General features: G+C 37.2%; 1 protein-coding gene across 5 annotated transcripts in view; it reads right to left on the reverse strand.

Moving 5' to 3' along the window:
- Window positions 1-1,057: 1,057 nt before the first annotated feature.
- Window positions 1,058-14,746, reverse strand: part of LOC110001301 (CD209 antigen-like protein E) — a 14,015-nt gene continuing 326 nt past the window's right edge. For 3 of the 5 annotated variants that reach the window (XM_020656769.3, XM_020656770.3, XM_065949583.1), the window contains exons 2-5: window positions 14,103-14,277; window positions 13,783-13,890; window positions 12,370-12,979; window positions 10,099-10,691 (exon numbers count right to left, since the gene is read on the reverse strand). In XM_020656769.3, coding sequence (XP_020512425.2) covers window positions 10,489-10,691; window positions 12,370-12,979; window positions 13,783-13,890; window positions 14,103-14,249 — 1,068 coding nt within the window. In that variant the 5' untranslated portion in view covers window positions 14,250-14,277 and the 3' untranslated portion in view covers window positions 10,099-10,488. Of the gene's footprint in view, window positions 2,761-3,085; window positions 3,414-4,541; window positions 4,668-4,765; window positions 4,901-7,403; window positions 10,692-12,369; window positions 12,980-13,782; window positions 14,278-14,746 lie in introns of those variants that run through there. The other 2 variants (XM_065949729.1, XM_065949691.1) reach the window with 2 other exon arrangements.

The raw sequence follows: 14,746 nt of genomic DNA on the forward strand, positions 1-14,746 counted from the left end.
GCGCTCAAATGCTAACTTACGTTACGGATTTAGGACTCATTCCTGTGGAGCTCTATTGGTGGCACAGAGAGAGTAGCATCTGCCCTGTGTAGAGCCCAAGCACAACTATAGACTAAACAGTACCCACCTATAACCTCTTCTGCCCTGCTGAGGGACCAGCTCTAGTTTCTTGAATGGATGACGTACAGGAAAACAACGACGTTGACAAAGCACCATTTCAAGTTTCAGAGAAAATGAAAGTAACAGGTAAAGGATGCGGTAGACCAACATTTCTGTGTTCTGCAAAGTAATAAGAATACTGGCTACAAAGGGTGGAAACTGTAAAGCACAAAAAAGCAGAGCTGCATTTTGTTTAGAAGTAAAACACTGGCTGAAACTAAAGCAAGTGTGAGCATTGACTGTTTCCTCTTTGACTGTTTGGTCAACTTTAGTCACTTATTTGTAATGACTTTAGAATGTCAACATTTGTCTAGGATCACATCATATTTCTGTATTTGATTCTGTTTTAATCCTAAATGCTTAGCCAGGGACAGGGTTTGCAAATTAACCACAGCTAGACACCTGTATGCATGGCAACTTTGTATTTTACACATGAAGCAGTGTTAAATAAACGAATAATGAAATGATTAGTCTCAGTGGAGTTTAGTGTGGGGTGAAGAAAACAATGGACCTAATGCTGTATCTGCTGTAAAAAAAAAAATGCCTTCAATCAATGGTCTGTCTCATTAAGGACACAAGAATAACAATCTGAGCCTGTTTGTGACAAAAACTATCACTTTGAGTGGACTTTATTCTTGACAGGCACATTTGCCCCCCAGGATTTTGTTGCAGTCATTTTTGCAGCTGCTAGCTTAACAAATCTACTGGATGGTACCTTTAAATCATTTACACCTATTAATGTGTAAAATGAAAAAGAAGGACCAGTGTTTCGAAATATAAGAATTGTACTGAAACCCTTTATCATCCAGAGAGTTTTGTAATTTGTATTGTATTGTGTACTGTAAGCTAACTTTGCATGTGAGGTGTGACAAGACAAAGAAATACTGTTGGTGCCATCTGCTCACCATATGTCAGTTATTTATTAATAAGGTTAGCATGACAGGTGCTGAAGATAAGGTGCTGTTAAAAAAAATGGTTTCCTTTAACGGAAAGAGGAAGAGGAAGACAGTAGACAAAGGCAGCACTGTTCGTATGTGAGTATGTTTAACTGATACTCCATCTTCATTCATCCATGTAAAGGCTCTGGATCATTACATTTTTGACTTTTGCACTCCCTGGTGGCTGAATCAGAACGCAAGCACGGTGAGGATGAGGAGGCCAAAAAAATATTTTAATGAAACAGAACATAGAATAATAAAGAGAAAAGAATAAATGCCCTTAATCAAGTGAACTACTGTACATTATAATTATATTATTATTATAATTGATGACAATTACATCAATGTATGAGTCAGATTTTGTGTGCTTTAGAGGCTTACTGTGTTTGTTTCAAGATAGTCTGTTATGGTTTCGGTGGAAGTGAAGTGATAAATAATTAATTTCATTAGTTTGTCAAACGATGAGCCCTTTCACAAAGCTACAGCCTGTAGGTGCTCAAAAGCTTAATTTGGCAGTTTTCATGTTCACTGGAGTTATCAGCCCTTCATGAAGCAACGTTTTGTTTGTCCATACTGTTGAGAGACTGTTTTAAAATATATAATGGATAAAAAGACAGCTCCCTAAAAGGGAAGCAAAAATATTGAGAGCTCCTCTTGCTGACTGGCTGTGGTTTAGGTCATAAGCTCCGCCTCCTCCATGTTAACTGATGGAACATGGGTCAAACTTTTCAATCAAAATACACATCAAATAAATGTTTTTTAGACATGGTTTTGGCTTTACTTTATATACAGTAAATGGTAGATCTTTGGGCAGCTGTGGCTCAGTGGTAGAGTTGGTCTTCTCTTATCCAGAAGGTGTGGGGTTCAATCCAGACAGCTGTCTGTGAATGTGTATAGGTTTGACCTGAAGAAGACTAGAATAGCGCTCTACAAGCTCAAGTCCATTTACTTTACTCCAGCATGCACATCCCCAGGTTGAAGAGTCATGTGATGTGTTTTCTGATTAGTTCTGAAACCGTTTAAACACATCTGGAATAAGATTTTTTAACCTTTAAAAAGTCATTTGGAAAAGAAAAAGTCAAGTATAGCTATATGCATCCAGCCTAAATGTATTTTCTATATAGACTTAATTCTGCTACATAAATGTAAGCCATTGTACATACTGTATTTTCCGTTATTATTTGTATATATTTATTCTATACTGTTTATTTTGTCTTATTCCATTAAAGTCCCCTGACAGGACTACTGCTGTTGATGCTGTATAAAAAATTATTCATCTACGTTTAATATTATTTACCAATTATTTAAAGAATAAGCCTGTCACCTAAAGTGTATTTAATTCATGTTTAATATTTCACGTTTACAATGAATGGTCTTAGTTTTAATTGGGAAACGTCACTTAATCATGAGCAGCACTCGATCAGAATTAATTTACGAGAATTAAACTTTTCTTTGTAATGTCTTTTGAGTTTACCAGGACGTTAGGGACATGTCAGCCTCTTTCTTACAAACTGACCGTAGGAATAGGTTACAGGACTCACTAGTCCATGACTTAATATTCCTCACAAACGAACCAACTGCAAAGCTGTTAAAAGCTGCACAAATCTGATTGGAAGGCGAATATCTCATGTGGCTTATTTGAGGATGTCCATCTTGCCAGTACCTACAACAAAGTCGTATAAATTCAAAGAGAAGGAAGAGAGAAAATGTTAGTAATTTTATCATCATGATTCGAATCATATAAGAATCTGATCATATTGCTTCTTATGTATTAAATCATGGTTTACTTGTTTCTGCAATGTTTTACTTCACCAGGATAAAAACCAAGAGACAGCGCTGATATCAATAATGCTAAATATGAGTGGAGATCTTTATGTGTACACCACTGTGCATGTCTTTTATCATTTGAATATGATGGTGTGTTATGTTCTGAATTTGCATGAATTATCATAAGACTTTTAAAGTTTTGAATCTATAGAAACACTTACGTAGTTTTAAGTGATGATCCATCAGCCCCCCTCCAGTTACTATAGCTGGATGACGTACCATCCATACCGATCCAAAACTTTGAATGAGCGCTAACATTATTCAGAAACATCTTAAAGTGGGGAAAAAAAATAATGAACACTTCAAAAGTCCAATACAACAATACACATTTCTGGAAAGAGATCCTCACCATCTCGCTCTGGCTGTTTATGATCACCAGGTCTGCTCCGTGGAGTTGACACATCTGTTTACTGCGAGACCATGTGCTAACTGATGTTGAAAAGAAGTAACAACTGCAACCAAATCTCCTCCATCCATCAGGGCACTTACCTGAGGAAAGACACAAATCACCTTATGAATATGTGAGGGAATGAAAACATGCAGCTGTAAATACGTTTTTTAAGAATCAGTCAATTATAAATAAAGTCAATGAATAAAGCTGTAGAAAAGCTATCTAAATTACTCTTTGTCAAGTTAATGAACCAACTTACAACTTTCATTGTCCAAATGCTTTAATCTAAATGCTTATTTCAACATGCTGGCAAGCTCACACTGAAGATGATAAGCGGGTCATGATGGTCATCTTTGTTCAGTACTGTTAGCATGTTAGAATGTGGTTAGAATGAGTACACATCCATGCTAGTGGCCTTGACAGGCTTATTTTAGCGGCGAGCTTGTGGAAGCTTGCTAGCATGTTCACTGGGACAAGACAAATTTACAAGTGTGAAATGGTTATTTTGTTCACTGTTTAGTCGTTAGAGCATCCAAAAATATAGCTGATTAAAGATCTAAAAGGAAAGCCGAAGCAGATGGGAATGCCATTCATTTTAACTATTAGAACTTTATTGTAGTCATAACCAGTGATTAGGGGAGAAATAAATAATGGCTCCACTTAATGATTATGCCATGTGAGCAGTTAATGGGTCTCTTAACCTTAGTCATAAACACATCATTTATTCAGTTATCAGAACCTCATGTTTGAGGAAATGTCATGGGATTGATTAAATCATTAGAAATCATCCTCTGTGCACCGTGGAACAGTCAATCAGTGATTATGGCAATAAATATTTGACTTATTAATATGTTTCAGTCAATATGGTGGGTGGACAGACCAACCAACCTTACATACAACCCCATGCTACTACAATGAACTCAATAGGATGCATTTTTACCTTTTCTGACATTAATGTTTGCTGTTCTCTTTTCAAATACTAATAACGTACAAAATGTTTAAATTAATTCTGTGCTTTACTGAGAGGACTGGCTTTACTTGTTCTCAGTTTCATTTAAGTTTGAATTTGTGAAACATGCTAAGCTCAGCATGTAAAAATTCATGCTTGGTTGAAAATTGTGAAAAAGTGAGAGATGAAGTTAAATTTTGTTGTTTGTTTGGCGCCAAAAAAAAAAAGGACCCAATAAACATTTTTCTCTGTATTTGATACACAGGTTAATCCTCACCAACAGTCAAACTGGTTTGTAACTTGTCTCTTTCATCAGTCAGGTTCTGGTACTGGACCAGGAGCCGGTGATTCTCTGCTGTGTGATTGGCCAGGTCTCTGGACAGCTGATTAAAGTCTTTTTTATCTAAGTGGAGAGGAAAAAGAGCAGAACACAATGACAATCTGTCCTTCTTCTTCCTCTTTCTTCTCTCCACTTCAGCTTTTGTCTTTTAAAAAACTCACAGAGAATGCTGATTATGATGGCCGTGGTCAGAAGGAGGAAACACAGCAGGCCCAGACAAACCGTAGAAACTTTAAAAAGTGGCCAAGTTTCAGTTTGTTTTCCAGCCACAGCATCAGTTCTCACGGGCTTGGTTCCTGCAGGTGCACAGACATGAGTTAGGCATCTTCCTGTTCATAGGTCTTGCATAATAGACATAATAGAAAGAAAATAATTAAAATGACTACTGTCATGGAATTTCAATGCTTGTGCGTAAAAGGACATCTTAATGAAAGGGTTGATCATTTCATTTTTTATTTAGTTTCAGATGTGTTTCAGGTTGGATAAGGAAGTTACAGATGAATAAATCAATGTTTTTTTATGTGGTATAAAGTCTAAAGTGAGCTACTTAAAGTTAGTGTACGAAAAATAAGGACACGTTTTTCTCAATATTAGAATAGACTTTTGAAAAAGATTAATAATATGACAGCTCCCCAAAAAGTGTAGCAAGAACATTTAGAGCTATAGAGTATAGGTCATATTCACTGCCTCCTCCATGTTAACAGATGGGACATGTTTCAAACTATAAAATCCAATACACAAGGTTTCTGTCATATTCATTTCTTATCATGGTGATTCATTTCCTAGTGTTCAATTTTCAGATAAGTTTAGTTTTAATCATAGACTGTAAATATTACTGGACGAACCCTGACCCGTCTGTTACATAGGCAGAAAATGAGACGGCCGCATCCATATTGGATTTGCAGTCTCAACCTAACTTCGGATCAACCTAACGACAGCAGTAAATGAAAGATCCCCACAGCTGCTTTTAATTGAATACTGTTTGAAAGAACAGCTTTTTGATTCAATTTTATAAGATATCCTCAAGGTTAATTTTTACGTCCTCATATACTTTGTGACTTAGGGATTCAAGAACAGACCTTTATCATACATCTTTCTAATGTTTTTTTTTGTAATGATTTAAAATTTGTATTACATTTTCCTCCTGAAAATTGAATACATTTCGCTGGGATCACCTAGGATCAGTGTATTCCTGGTGGCATCTATATTTAGAGAAGTTGAAATTAAATCTTGCATGTTGAAAAATATGAGAAATGCACAGAACATCTTCTTAAACAAGAACAATAAAATATGAAAGCAAAATGTTGAGGGATCATTTGTGGCAATGCGTGAGGCTACACAAAGACTGTGGTTTTACCAAAACATGATATTTCTGACCACTTCTTTTTTCACAGAAGGAACCGCAGACCTGTCTGGACATGTTTGGAAGGGGCCCGTTTAGAGAAATAGAAAGCTAGTGTGGCATCTCAAATCTGATGATTGTTTTCTGCCTTGATAAAATACGTAATGCGAGTTATTATTTCTAAAGGAAAGTTGCAAAAATTGACATCACAAGCATGGGAATGTTCTTTTCATATTTAACTGAAAATAAGAAAATCTATTTTATTGCGGTGTTGACTATTTCCTGATGCTCAGTTTAAGAACACAAACCTTCTTTCAGTAACATTTGATTTATTGTGACCTCGTAAGGTTTACTGATTCAACTTCTTTTATATTTCATCATTGAAGAACCAAACCTCATTATCTTTAAATATTAAATTAATGAAACTCTTAGATCTAAGCCAAGAAGTTTGAAGTAAAAACAATTTCTTGAATCATTTTATGTGTTTTCGTTGTGGCTGGCGTTAGTGACCCACCTCACAGTTTTAGTAAAATGAGAAAGAAATGATTTAAAACCACTCAAATCCAAAAAACGTAAACCAATTTACCTGATTGAATTCACTTCACTTTCATATGAGACTATAATATATTCTTCTGTGAAAGACTCTGTTTCTCTGCTTCAATTTTTTAAAATGTATGAATTATCAATTAATGTTGTCAAATATCTAAATGAAGTGACTGCTTGATTCAGCTTTCTGTCAGGAAACTATGGAAGCCTTGAGAGGAAAGTGAGAAAAGAAACCCTGGGCCCAATACTGAAGTAAATCATTTGAATTTCAACAAAGGTCAAACAGTTAAACACTTTGTCCATATGATATATTTCACTAAATATTAATAAAAAACATAAAATATTTGAGTAAAAACAACTAAACTGTTCACCTTTCTTTTTGTGTGGACTTTGGTGCCCTCTGTGGACACAGTATATAGTTATCCCATTTAGAGAAAAGATTATTTGTATTTGGTGATGTTTAAAGTCTGTATCTGGATCCTGTTGATCTAATCCAGATTTCTTTGAACACCGAGAAAAAAGTAAAATAGATTACCAGATCGTGCATGAAAAAAGAAATGGAGCACATAAAAAGATTTTTCTCACAAAACTTCTTTTGAAAATTAGTAAACAAATGTGTCTTTTATGGCTTCCGTAGAAAAAATTGTGTGCTTTCACAAAAAATTAAGAGAAACTTTGGGCAACCTTCTGAAAGAAATTCAGTAGAGTGTTTTAGCTGCATCTAAACCTGTATCATCTACTCACGTTTCCAGATTTGTTAAATATCCTTTTAGGAATGTATATACTGAGTTGAATGACTCCAGTGTTCTTTTTATTGATTTTCTCTTTTCTTTAAATAGCTTCAAATCTTCAAGCCACAAGCTTTATAGGAGCCCGCTAAATAACATTATATTTTGATTTGACTGTCTTACCAGTTTCCTCTGGTCTGTAGCGTTTGTCTCCCTTCAGCTCCTCTATGTTGATATAAATCTGTTCTTCTGACTCCATCACAGATGCTCCGTCACCTCTGGTGTCCTTCAGTCTATCTGACTATCTATCTGTCTTAATGTTCGCCTACCTGCAGTCATACAAATAGATGGTGAGGCGAAAAGAGGGAAACACAGATGTTTCTGTTCCTTATATTACAATCAGTGTTAATATTTGTAAGAATGTAGATAAAATCTTCACAAATCAAATTTTTCTCAGTGTATACCAAATTTCATACCAGATATTTCAACACACCTTTTCAAATCAAAAATTGATTTGCTTCTTTATATGAGCTTATACTTTAAACGTTGATTTGTCGAGCATTCAAACCTTCTTTAATGAAATATTCAGCCGTCTGTACGCTGTCTTTTAAAACTGGATTTGTGTCATCTTGCTTTTATTGTTTAAATATTGAAACAACGTTTATATGTTGAAGATTACGTTAATTATGTGATTAAATAAAATTTATAGAGTACAGATGGATACATTCTGATGAAAGATAATGATAAAATATAATAATAAAATAATAGATAACATATGGACATACAGTAAGAGTAATAAAGCCGTACCGTTAGAAAAATTCAATTTATTGTCAAATTTTTCCTTTTTCTATTTATTTATAAATGTGTTGTGCATTATATCTTTTTTTCTGAGTTGTTTTATTCAAGTTTTTTTTCATAATGATTTTTGGAATGATAGAAGTTGTTTTTTACTCAATGCTGCCCCCTGCTGGTTACAAAACCTCCAGAAGCTAAGAGGCCTCTTCTGTTGTTCTCCGTGGCCCGTTTCCTAAATGCATTGGTGGACTGAAAGAAATTAGATATTTTCATAATTATGATTTTGGTTGATTTTTTAGTTTGCAGTTACATTTGAAAATTAGTATAATAACCTTCGTGATGACACAATCTACGAAAAACATGAATCACTGATCAGGATATTATAACTTCTAGGATATCAACATCTTTGTAAAGAAAATATTTTGTTGACCAGAGTTCATGAGATCCAGTCTCATTCAAGCCCTCTGCAGTCTACATTTTCTTTATAATCTGCCTAGAACAAGAAAGACAGTATTATTTAATACAGTGGTTCTCAACAGGTGGGTTGAGACCCAAAGGTGGGTCGCGGAGCTGTTTTCAGTGGGTCGCGAATGTGTGTGTTTGGAAGAAAAATGCTGTGAACAAGTCTATGAAGCACTTTTTTTTAACAAGTTTGTTTCATTCAGTTTCTTAGTTTTATCACTCTTTGTACCTTCTGAGGTCCAAACTGCATCATTTTTCTTTAAATAAATCTTGATTGATTGAAAAATATAAGACATTTTAGGTCGCAATTTTTCATGAAGGAGTAGTTGGTGGGTCCTGAGGCTCGACCAGTTGAGAACCACTGATTTAATACAAATTAGGCAGTTTCCCTATAAAGCCAGTTTGGGGTGTCATATTCTATCAGACAGATTATGATTAACTACCTTCAGGCTGTCTAAAGAGTCAACATCCACTGTGACCATCCAGTCTCCACTGTATAACTAGACTCCCTCTTGAACAGCTTTCAGCTGAACTACAGTACCACTGTATCTTCCAGTAGCCCTTCGTTAAATCCAGTGTAGTGAAAAAAACAAGCAGTGCCCAGCCAATCCAGAAGATCCCACCTTTCTTTTGTGTTCAGGCAGCCTGCAAGGTTGTGAAAAAAAACTGTCACACCTGGGTGTCTCTTGTTATGGTGCTGTATGAGGTTTGTGCATCCTGGGAAGGGGGGAACACATCAGCAGCTGGGACTGTGAAAGATGGAGGGAGGTGGGGGCTTAGGGTACCACCCCGCACAGCAAACCAACGAGGTGAATACACCATGGCCCGGCCCCGGTGTACCACCCCTTGGGCCCTTACTGGAGCGCTTATGTCTTTCCTGAAATGGGGACCACTTGGTCAACTTCCATTGGTGGACACTCACTCTGGAAGTGCCCAGGCTGCCCACAACTTCAACATTCCTGTCCTGACGTTGTCTCCTGCGGGTGCCGGCATTGGATAGGTGGATACCAGCAACCATGCTCTCAGACGCAGACGGCGAGGTGATCCTCAGATAAAGTGGCAGCTGCCTGCATGTCCACAGGTACTGGTTTGGCTCAAATCAAATCCATGACCACCTTCTCCAACAGTTGCCCCTCATTAGCAGACTCCCCCAGCTGCAGCCACCTCGACGCCACGTCCTTCAGCTGCTGGACGTGGGTGAAAAGACGCCACCTGGTCCCAGTTTGGTGCTAAGGAACCAACAACAGTAGACCTCAGGGGAGAAGCCAAGCTGATCCAGAACTGCCTTTTTGATCCCAGAATCCATCCCGGGAAGACGCTTGCAGGCTAGGCAAATAGCCCAATCTGCCACCTGCACGCCTCGGCCATGTTCTGCAGGTCAATGCCAGAGAGAGAGGAGGTGGGAGTGCCGAAAGGGCGGCCCCATGGCCAGACAGGTGCGACATTCATTGATGAGCCACTCCCCTGCAGTTGAGCATAAGCCAAGCCCCACTACCACAGTTCCATTGGATTGCAATACAGCACCAGCCTTACACTTAATTGTTTGTTAGTTTATCACTGTTACATGTTACACTGTTACAGTCCTTTACCTTTCATTGCAATTCATCAATGTTACATCACGTAATTCATAATTATTTATTTATTTTTTAAATCTGTCAATTCACAGTCATCCTTCACAATAAACTTGCCATTTGTTTATGATATGATGTTATAATCGTTAAAGAAGTTACATTTGTTCCTGTAGTACAGTCATTCTATGCTAACGTCATTATTTCAAAATCTGAAAGAAAGCGTAAGATTTGCACCCAGTAATTACAAAACATTCAGTCATACACATTCAATACAAAAAATGATTGTTTTTCCAGTATGGAAAATATAAAAAGTCCCATCAGAAATATGACATATTGACAGTGCACATCCAAACAGTGTGTTTCTGCACACCTAAGCATTACAAATCACATGTATTTGATTATTCATTACACAAAAGTCCAAAAGGTTGCCCCTCAAAATTCTAGTACACATAATCCAACATTAAATATTCATGTCGATAACTAGGAGGTGTCAAAGATATCCTGTTGTGGACGTTCACCTGAGAGCAGCTCCTCAGCCAGCTGACACATCTGACGGCCAGCAGGAGCGCTCCAGCACCGAGGAGGATCTTAACCAGGCTGATGCCACCACCTCTGCTCTTTTTCTCGTCTTCTTTATCAAAACCTCGAGAGAAATTCACAAAGCATGAAGCAGCATTACCATCTGACCATTTATTACTTCTTGAATTAAACAAGCTGGACTCTTTGGGGTCTGTTGTAACACATTTGTGGTTTTAATGTGACAGACTTTCAGCATTGAAAACTTGAGCACCAACCTTCCTTAATAAAAACAATAACTATTACTGAACAGACTTTACTGTATTATTAGGGACCAGAACCCGCCAATGACAATCGTAAGACTGATACTGTTTTTTCTGAACTTGCTCATGATGAACAACATTTTTTTCCCCCTTAAATGAAACATAACTTCTTTTTGCATTTTTGCAAAAATATTTCTTGGCAAAGATACTTAAACAGTGCTCTCTCTTAGGTCATTTAGGACAATTCATTCGGGACATTTTAAATATATTCACAGATCCAAGGTGATAGAATGGAGCAACATTGAGCAAGCAACGTGCTCTTGGATCAGAATGTACCAGATGATTCAAAAATATATACTGATATTTTGGGTGGCGATATTGTATCGTCTCATGGCCTCAAAGTATTGATATTTTTTATTATATTAATAGCAAATATTCTTTTTAAATGTTTAATTGAAGGGGCTCCCCAATTCCATTTGAACAAGTTGCATTGTTGAAAATTAGATTAGACTGAAATACTGACAGTTCAGATTGTGAGCTGCATTCAGCTTTTTACAGGGTTTTACTTTTATCACAGTGTCGGTCAGTCTGGGGGCTTGACTCCCCTTGTGTAAAAATAAAAAGACTGAAGTCAGATAAATAGACTGAGAATGTTTTCTTATTTGACAAACGGTACTTTATTAGATTTAATTTTGTGGAGATAAAACGCGGTTCAAAAAGTGAATCGCAATGCTCAGCACATCACAAAATGCTTAAAATCGCAATGATATCGTATCATGATAATATCGTATCATGATAATATCGTATCGTGGGGCCTCTGGTGATTCCCCCCCCTTCTGTATACTCCTCCTGACCTGTGTTTGCCCTAGATCTTACAGACCTGACCCTGTACACACCTGAACACAGTATTACCATATTAGAACTGACCTATCGCCGATCTTTTTTATGCACCCGACAATCTTGGTTCATAAAATCTGCAACTAAAAATGCACTCCCAATTGGCAGGCTGGATACAAAATGTCTCATCTCATCTCTGTCAAACATTTGTATGAAGGAGACCCGGACAGAAGAGAGGCTGCGTAGGGTCTACGGGTTTTTATCCATATGAGCACGGATGAGCAAACATTATCGCTTAATGTGTTTGGTGAGGGCAATCCGCTTGCTTTATTTTTTATTAATTTCATTTAGCACTGTTTAATCTTTTGATCCTGTACCTTGAAGTGTTACTGACACATTCATATTTTATCAAAATATTACCAATTTAAAAATCGCAACAACATCAAACCACCTATATAGCGTTCAGCTGCTTTGAACTATTGTAGTGGCAGGTTCATTTGGTTCCAAAGATATTTCTACTGGGGAAAAAGTATTTATTTGTCATTTAACTTTGATTTGATGCCAAATATAGGAAAAACTGGGCAAACAAGACAAAAACCAGCTCGGAGCCAAAATTAAACAAAGTAATTTGGGTGTAATGAACATTATCTTTAACCAGTCTTTAAATTGCCAAGAACATAGAGACATAAACAAATGCTGCCTTACCTTTATAACACTTCTCCAAACCAGACAGGACATTACTTTGCCACGCAGCTCTTGGTCTCTTGCTTGCTTTAAGTGTCCTGCCGTCATGTTGCACATCACTGTAACTAAAAGGTCTGTTGTTGTGTGATGGCACATTGACATTGTGGTGCACCCTTTTTTCATGGCTGAATGACATTTCCGAGAAGAACCCAAAAGCATCACTTTGCTGTGTTGTTTCTTTAAAGCCAGCGAAGGTGTCGAAAATGTCAAACAATTGCTCGGTCTGTTCATGTATCACATCTGCATCACAATACTTCACCACCGGAATATCTTGATAGAAGCCCATCTGGGTGAGAAAAGAGGGGAGATCCATGTGCGGGCACTGCAGGGCTTGGATGAGTTCGGAGCTGATTTCATAGGTGTCATCAGGACTGAAGCTCCCGGAGAAATCTCCGTTGTGTTTGGTGATGTAGATCGTCTCCACCACCCTGCTCCTCACCTGGTAACCGATGATGATGCGGTCTGTGTTGTAATCGCCATTGATCCCATAATTTTGCGTCACATATGCTGGGAGGTCTTCAGATGCTGGGTAGGTTTCTGTGTTCAGGTTGCCAACTTCATAGTATGCAACCTAAGAGAGACAGAGAGAGATAAAATAGCATTTAAGATAAAGAGGGAAAATCTTTCTTACAAAAATCTAGTAAAAAAAAACAACTTTAGAATCAACTCCCCTCTCTTCTGGAGACAGGAACCGTATTGTCTTTTTCCAACAATGAGTTTGCATGAAAGAATAATTGAAAGTGTGATCAGTGAGGTTGCAAACTGAGAGGGTTCACCCAAGAAAAAACTTCCTCACAAGCCTCTTTGCTGACATTGTGTTCGCAAAAATCTTTACATTTCACTCTGACGTCTGTAAAATACTCATACAGCAATAGTTCCTGTAAATATAACAAACCTTTCTGATTATGTAAACAGTGCTCTGGTGGTCTAACAAAGTCCACCAGAGCATATGTTTTCTCGTTTTTGAAGGGATGGAACACCACTTAATTTAACCTGGTTCTCAGTCTTGTCTGGGGAGGTAAATGGTTGTATTTTGGTTTCATTGATTTTGTAGGTCAGGTCTACTCCCTCTTTGGTAGATTTCTTTTTGTTTTTCTAGTCGGCCATGATTCACCCCTGAAGTGTATTCAGTGTACTTCCTGTGTTGCTGGTAAAGAATATAACTTGTTTCAATAAATCACGTCCTTCTCCAAGCTGTGGAATAGAAGTCTCTGTGGCTCCTTTGGGGAATTGGGTCTTTTTCATGTTATGTCTTCTTGACCAACCCTATATGGAGAATTACACGACCAAACGTATCTTCATGTCTAGAAGTGTTGCAGTGCTTCATAATAAAAGAGAAGAAAAAGTAACAAATGCTCACAACATGTAACAAACCTGTTTCTTGTGCTTTCGGCGTCGGTCCAGAACAGGAAGAAGTTCCTCAACATTACCAAACAGGTGAAAGCCAAAGCAACCTTTTTCTGGATGACAATCAGACACCAGCTGTGGAAACATACTCGTATCACTCCACATATAAGTGCTGTTTACTTATTTCTTATAAATATGTATTTCAAACTGCAGCAACATTATCCTTTTTTGAAGGAACTGCTATGACCTTGAATGTTGCACAGCTGCACATTGGCTACATATGTCCAATAGCCTAGTTATTAATACAGAAAGTACATCAGGAGAACTATAATGATAAACAATATTACCTTCATTATTACAACACATTGGACAAGCTCACAGATCACACAATCTTTGGCAAACCAAAACAGCAGCTGAAGGCCGTGGCGAGGAAAAGGACGACCAAACTGTGAATTCATCAGATGGTCAGTAGAGAAGAGCTGCCACTGAACCATGGTGGAGCTAAAGCTCGCATACACACACCTGTATACAAACAGACACAACAGCTTCACTAATGCCAAGTGCAAAGATAATTATTCTAACTCAACATTAAACATAAATGAAAAAGACTGAAAGAAAAAATGCATTTAGTAACACTAGAACAAACAGCAAACATACTAAAGGTCATGTGATTTTATTTTAAGCTCTCCTAAAAAAAAAACATTGGTTTTTCTCGTTATCATCTGAAGATAAACTTATATTGTTATTTTCCAAACACTATTATTTGAATGTGAGAAGATCTAAGAACACCTTTTATCTTCATAAATGGTTGTAAGGTCTTTTTTTTCACAGAAATAAGTGGAGATAGAATGTTCCTATCCTTTTATTTATTTATTTTTCTGGCTCTATTTTCTGGCTTTCAGGTAAAGCATTAAAAACTTGCAATTTTGAGACAGGCTTCCAGAATATGGCATTGTCTTAATAACTAACTAACTGTGACATAGTTATAATT

Source organism: Labrus bergylta, chromosome 1, assembly GCF_963930695.1.
Source record: "Labrus bergylta chromosome 1, fLabBer1.1, whole genome shotgun sequence".
Classification (NCBI taxonomy): domain Eukaryota; kingdom Metazoa; phylum Chordata; class Actinopteri; order Labriformes; family Labridae; genus Labrus; species Labrus bergylta.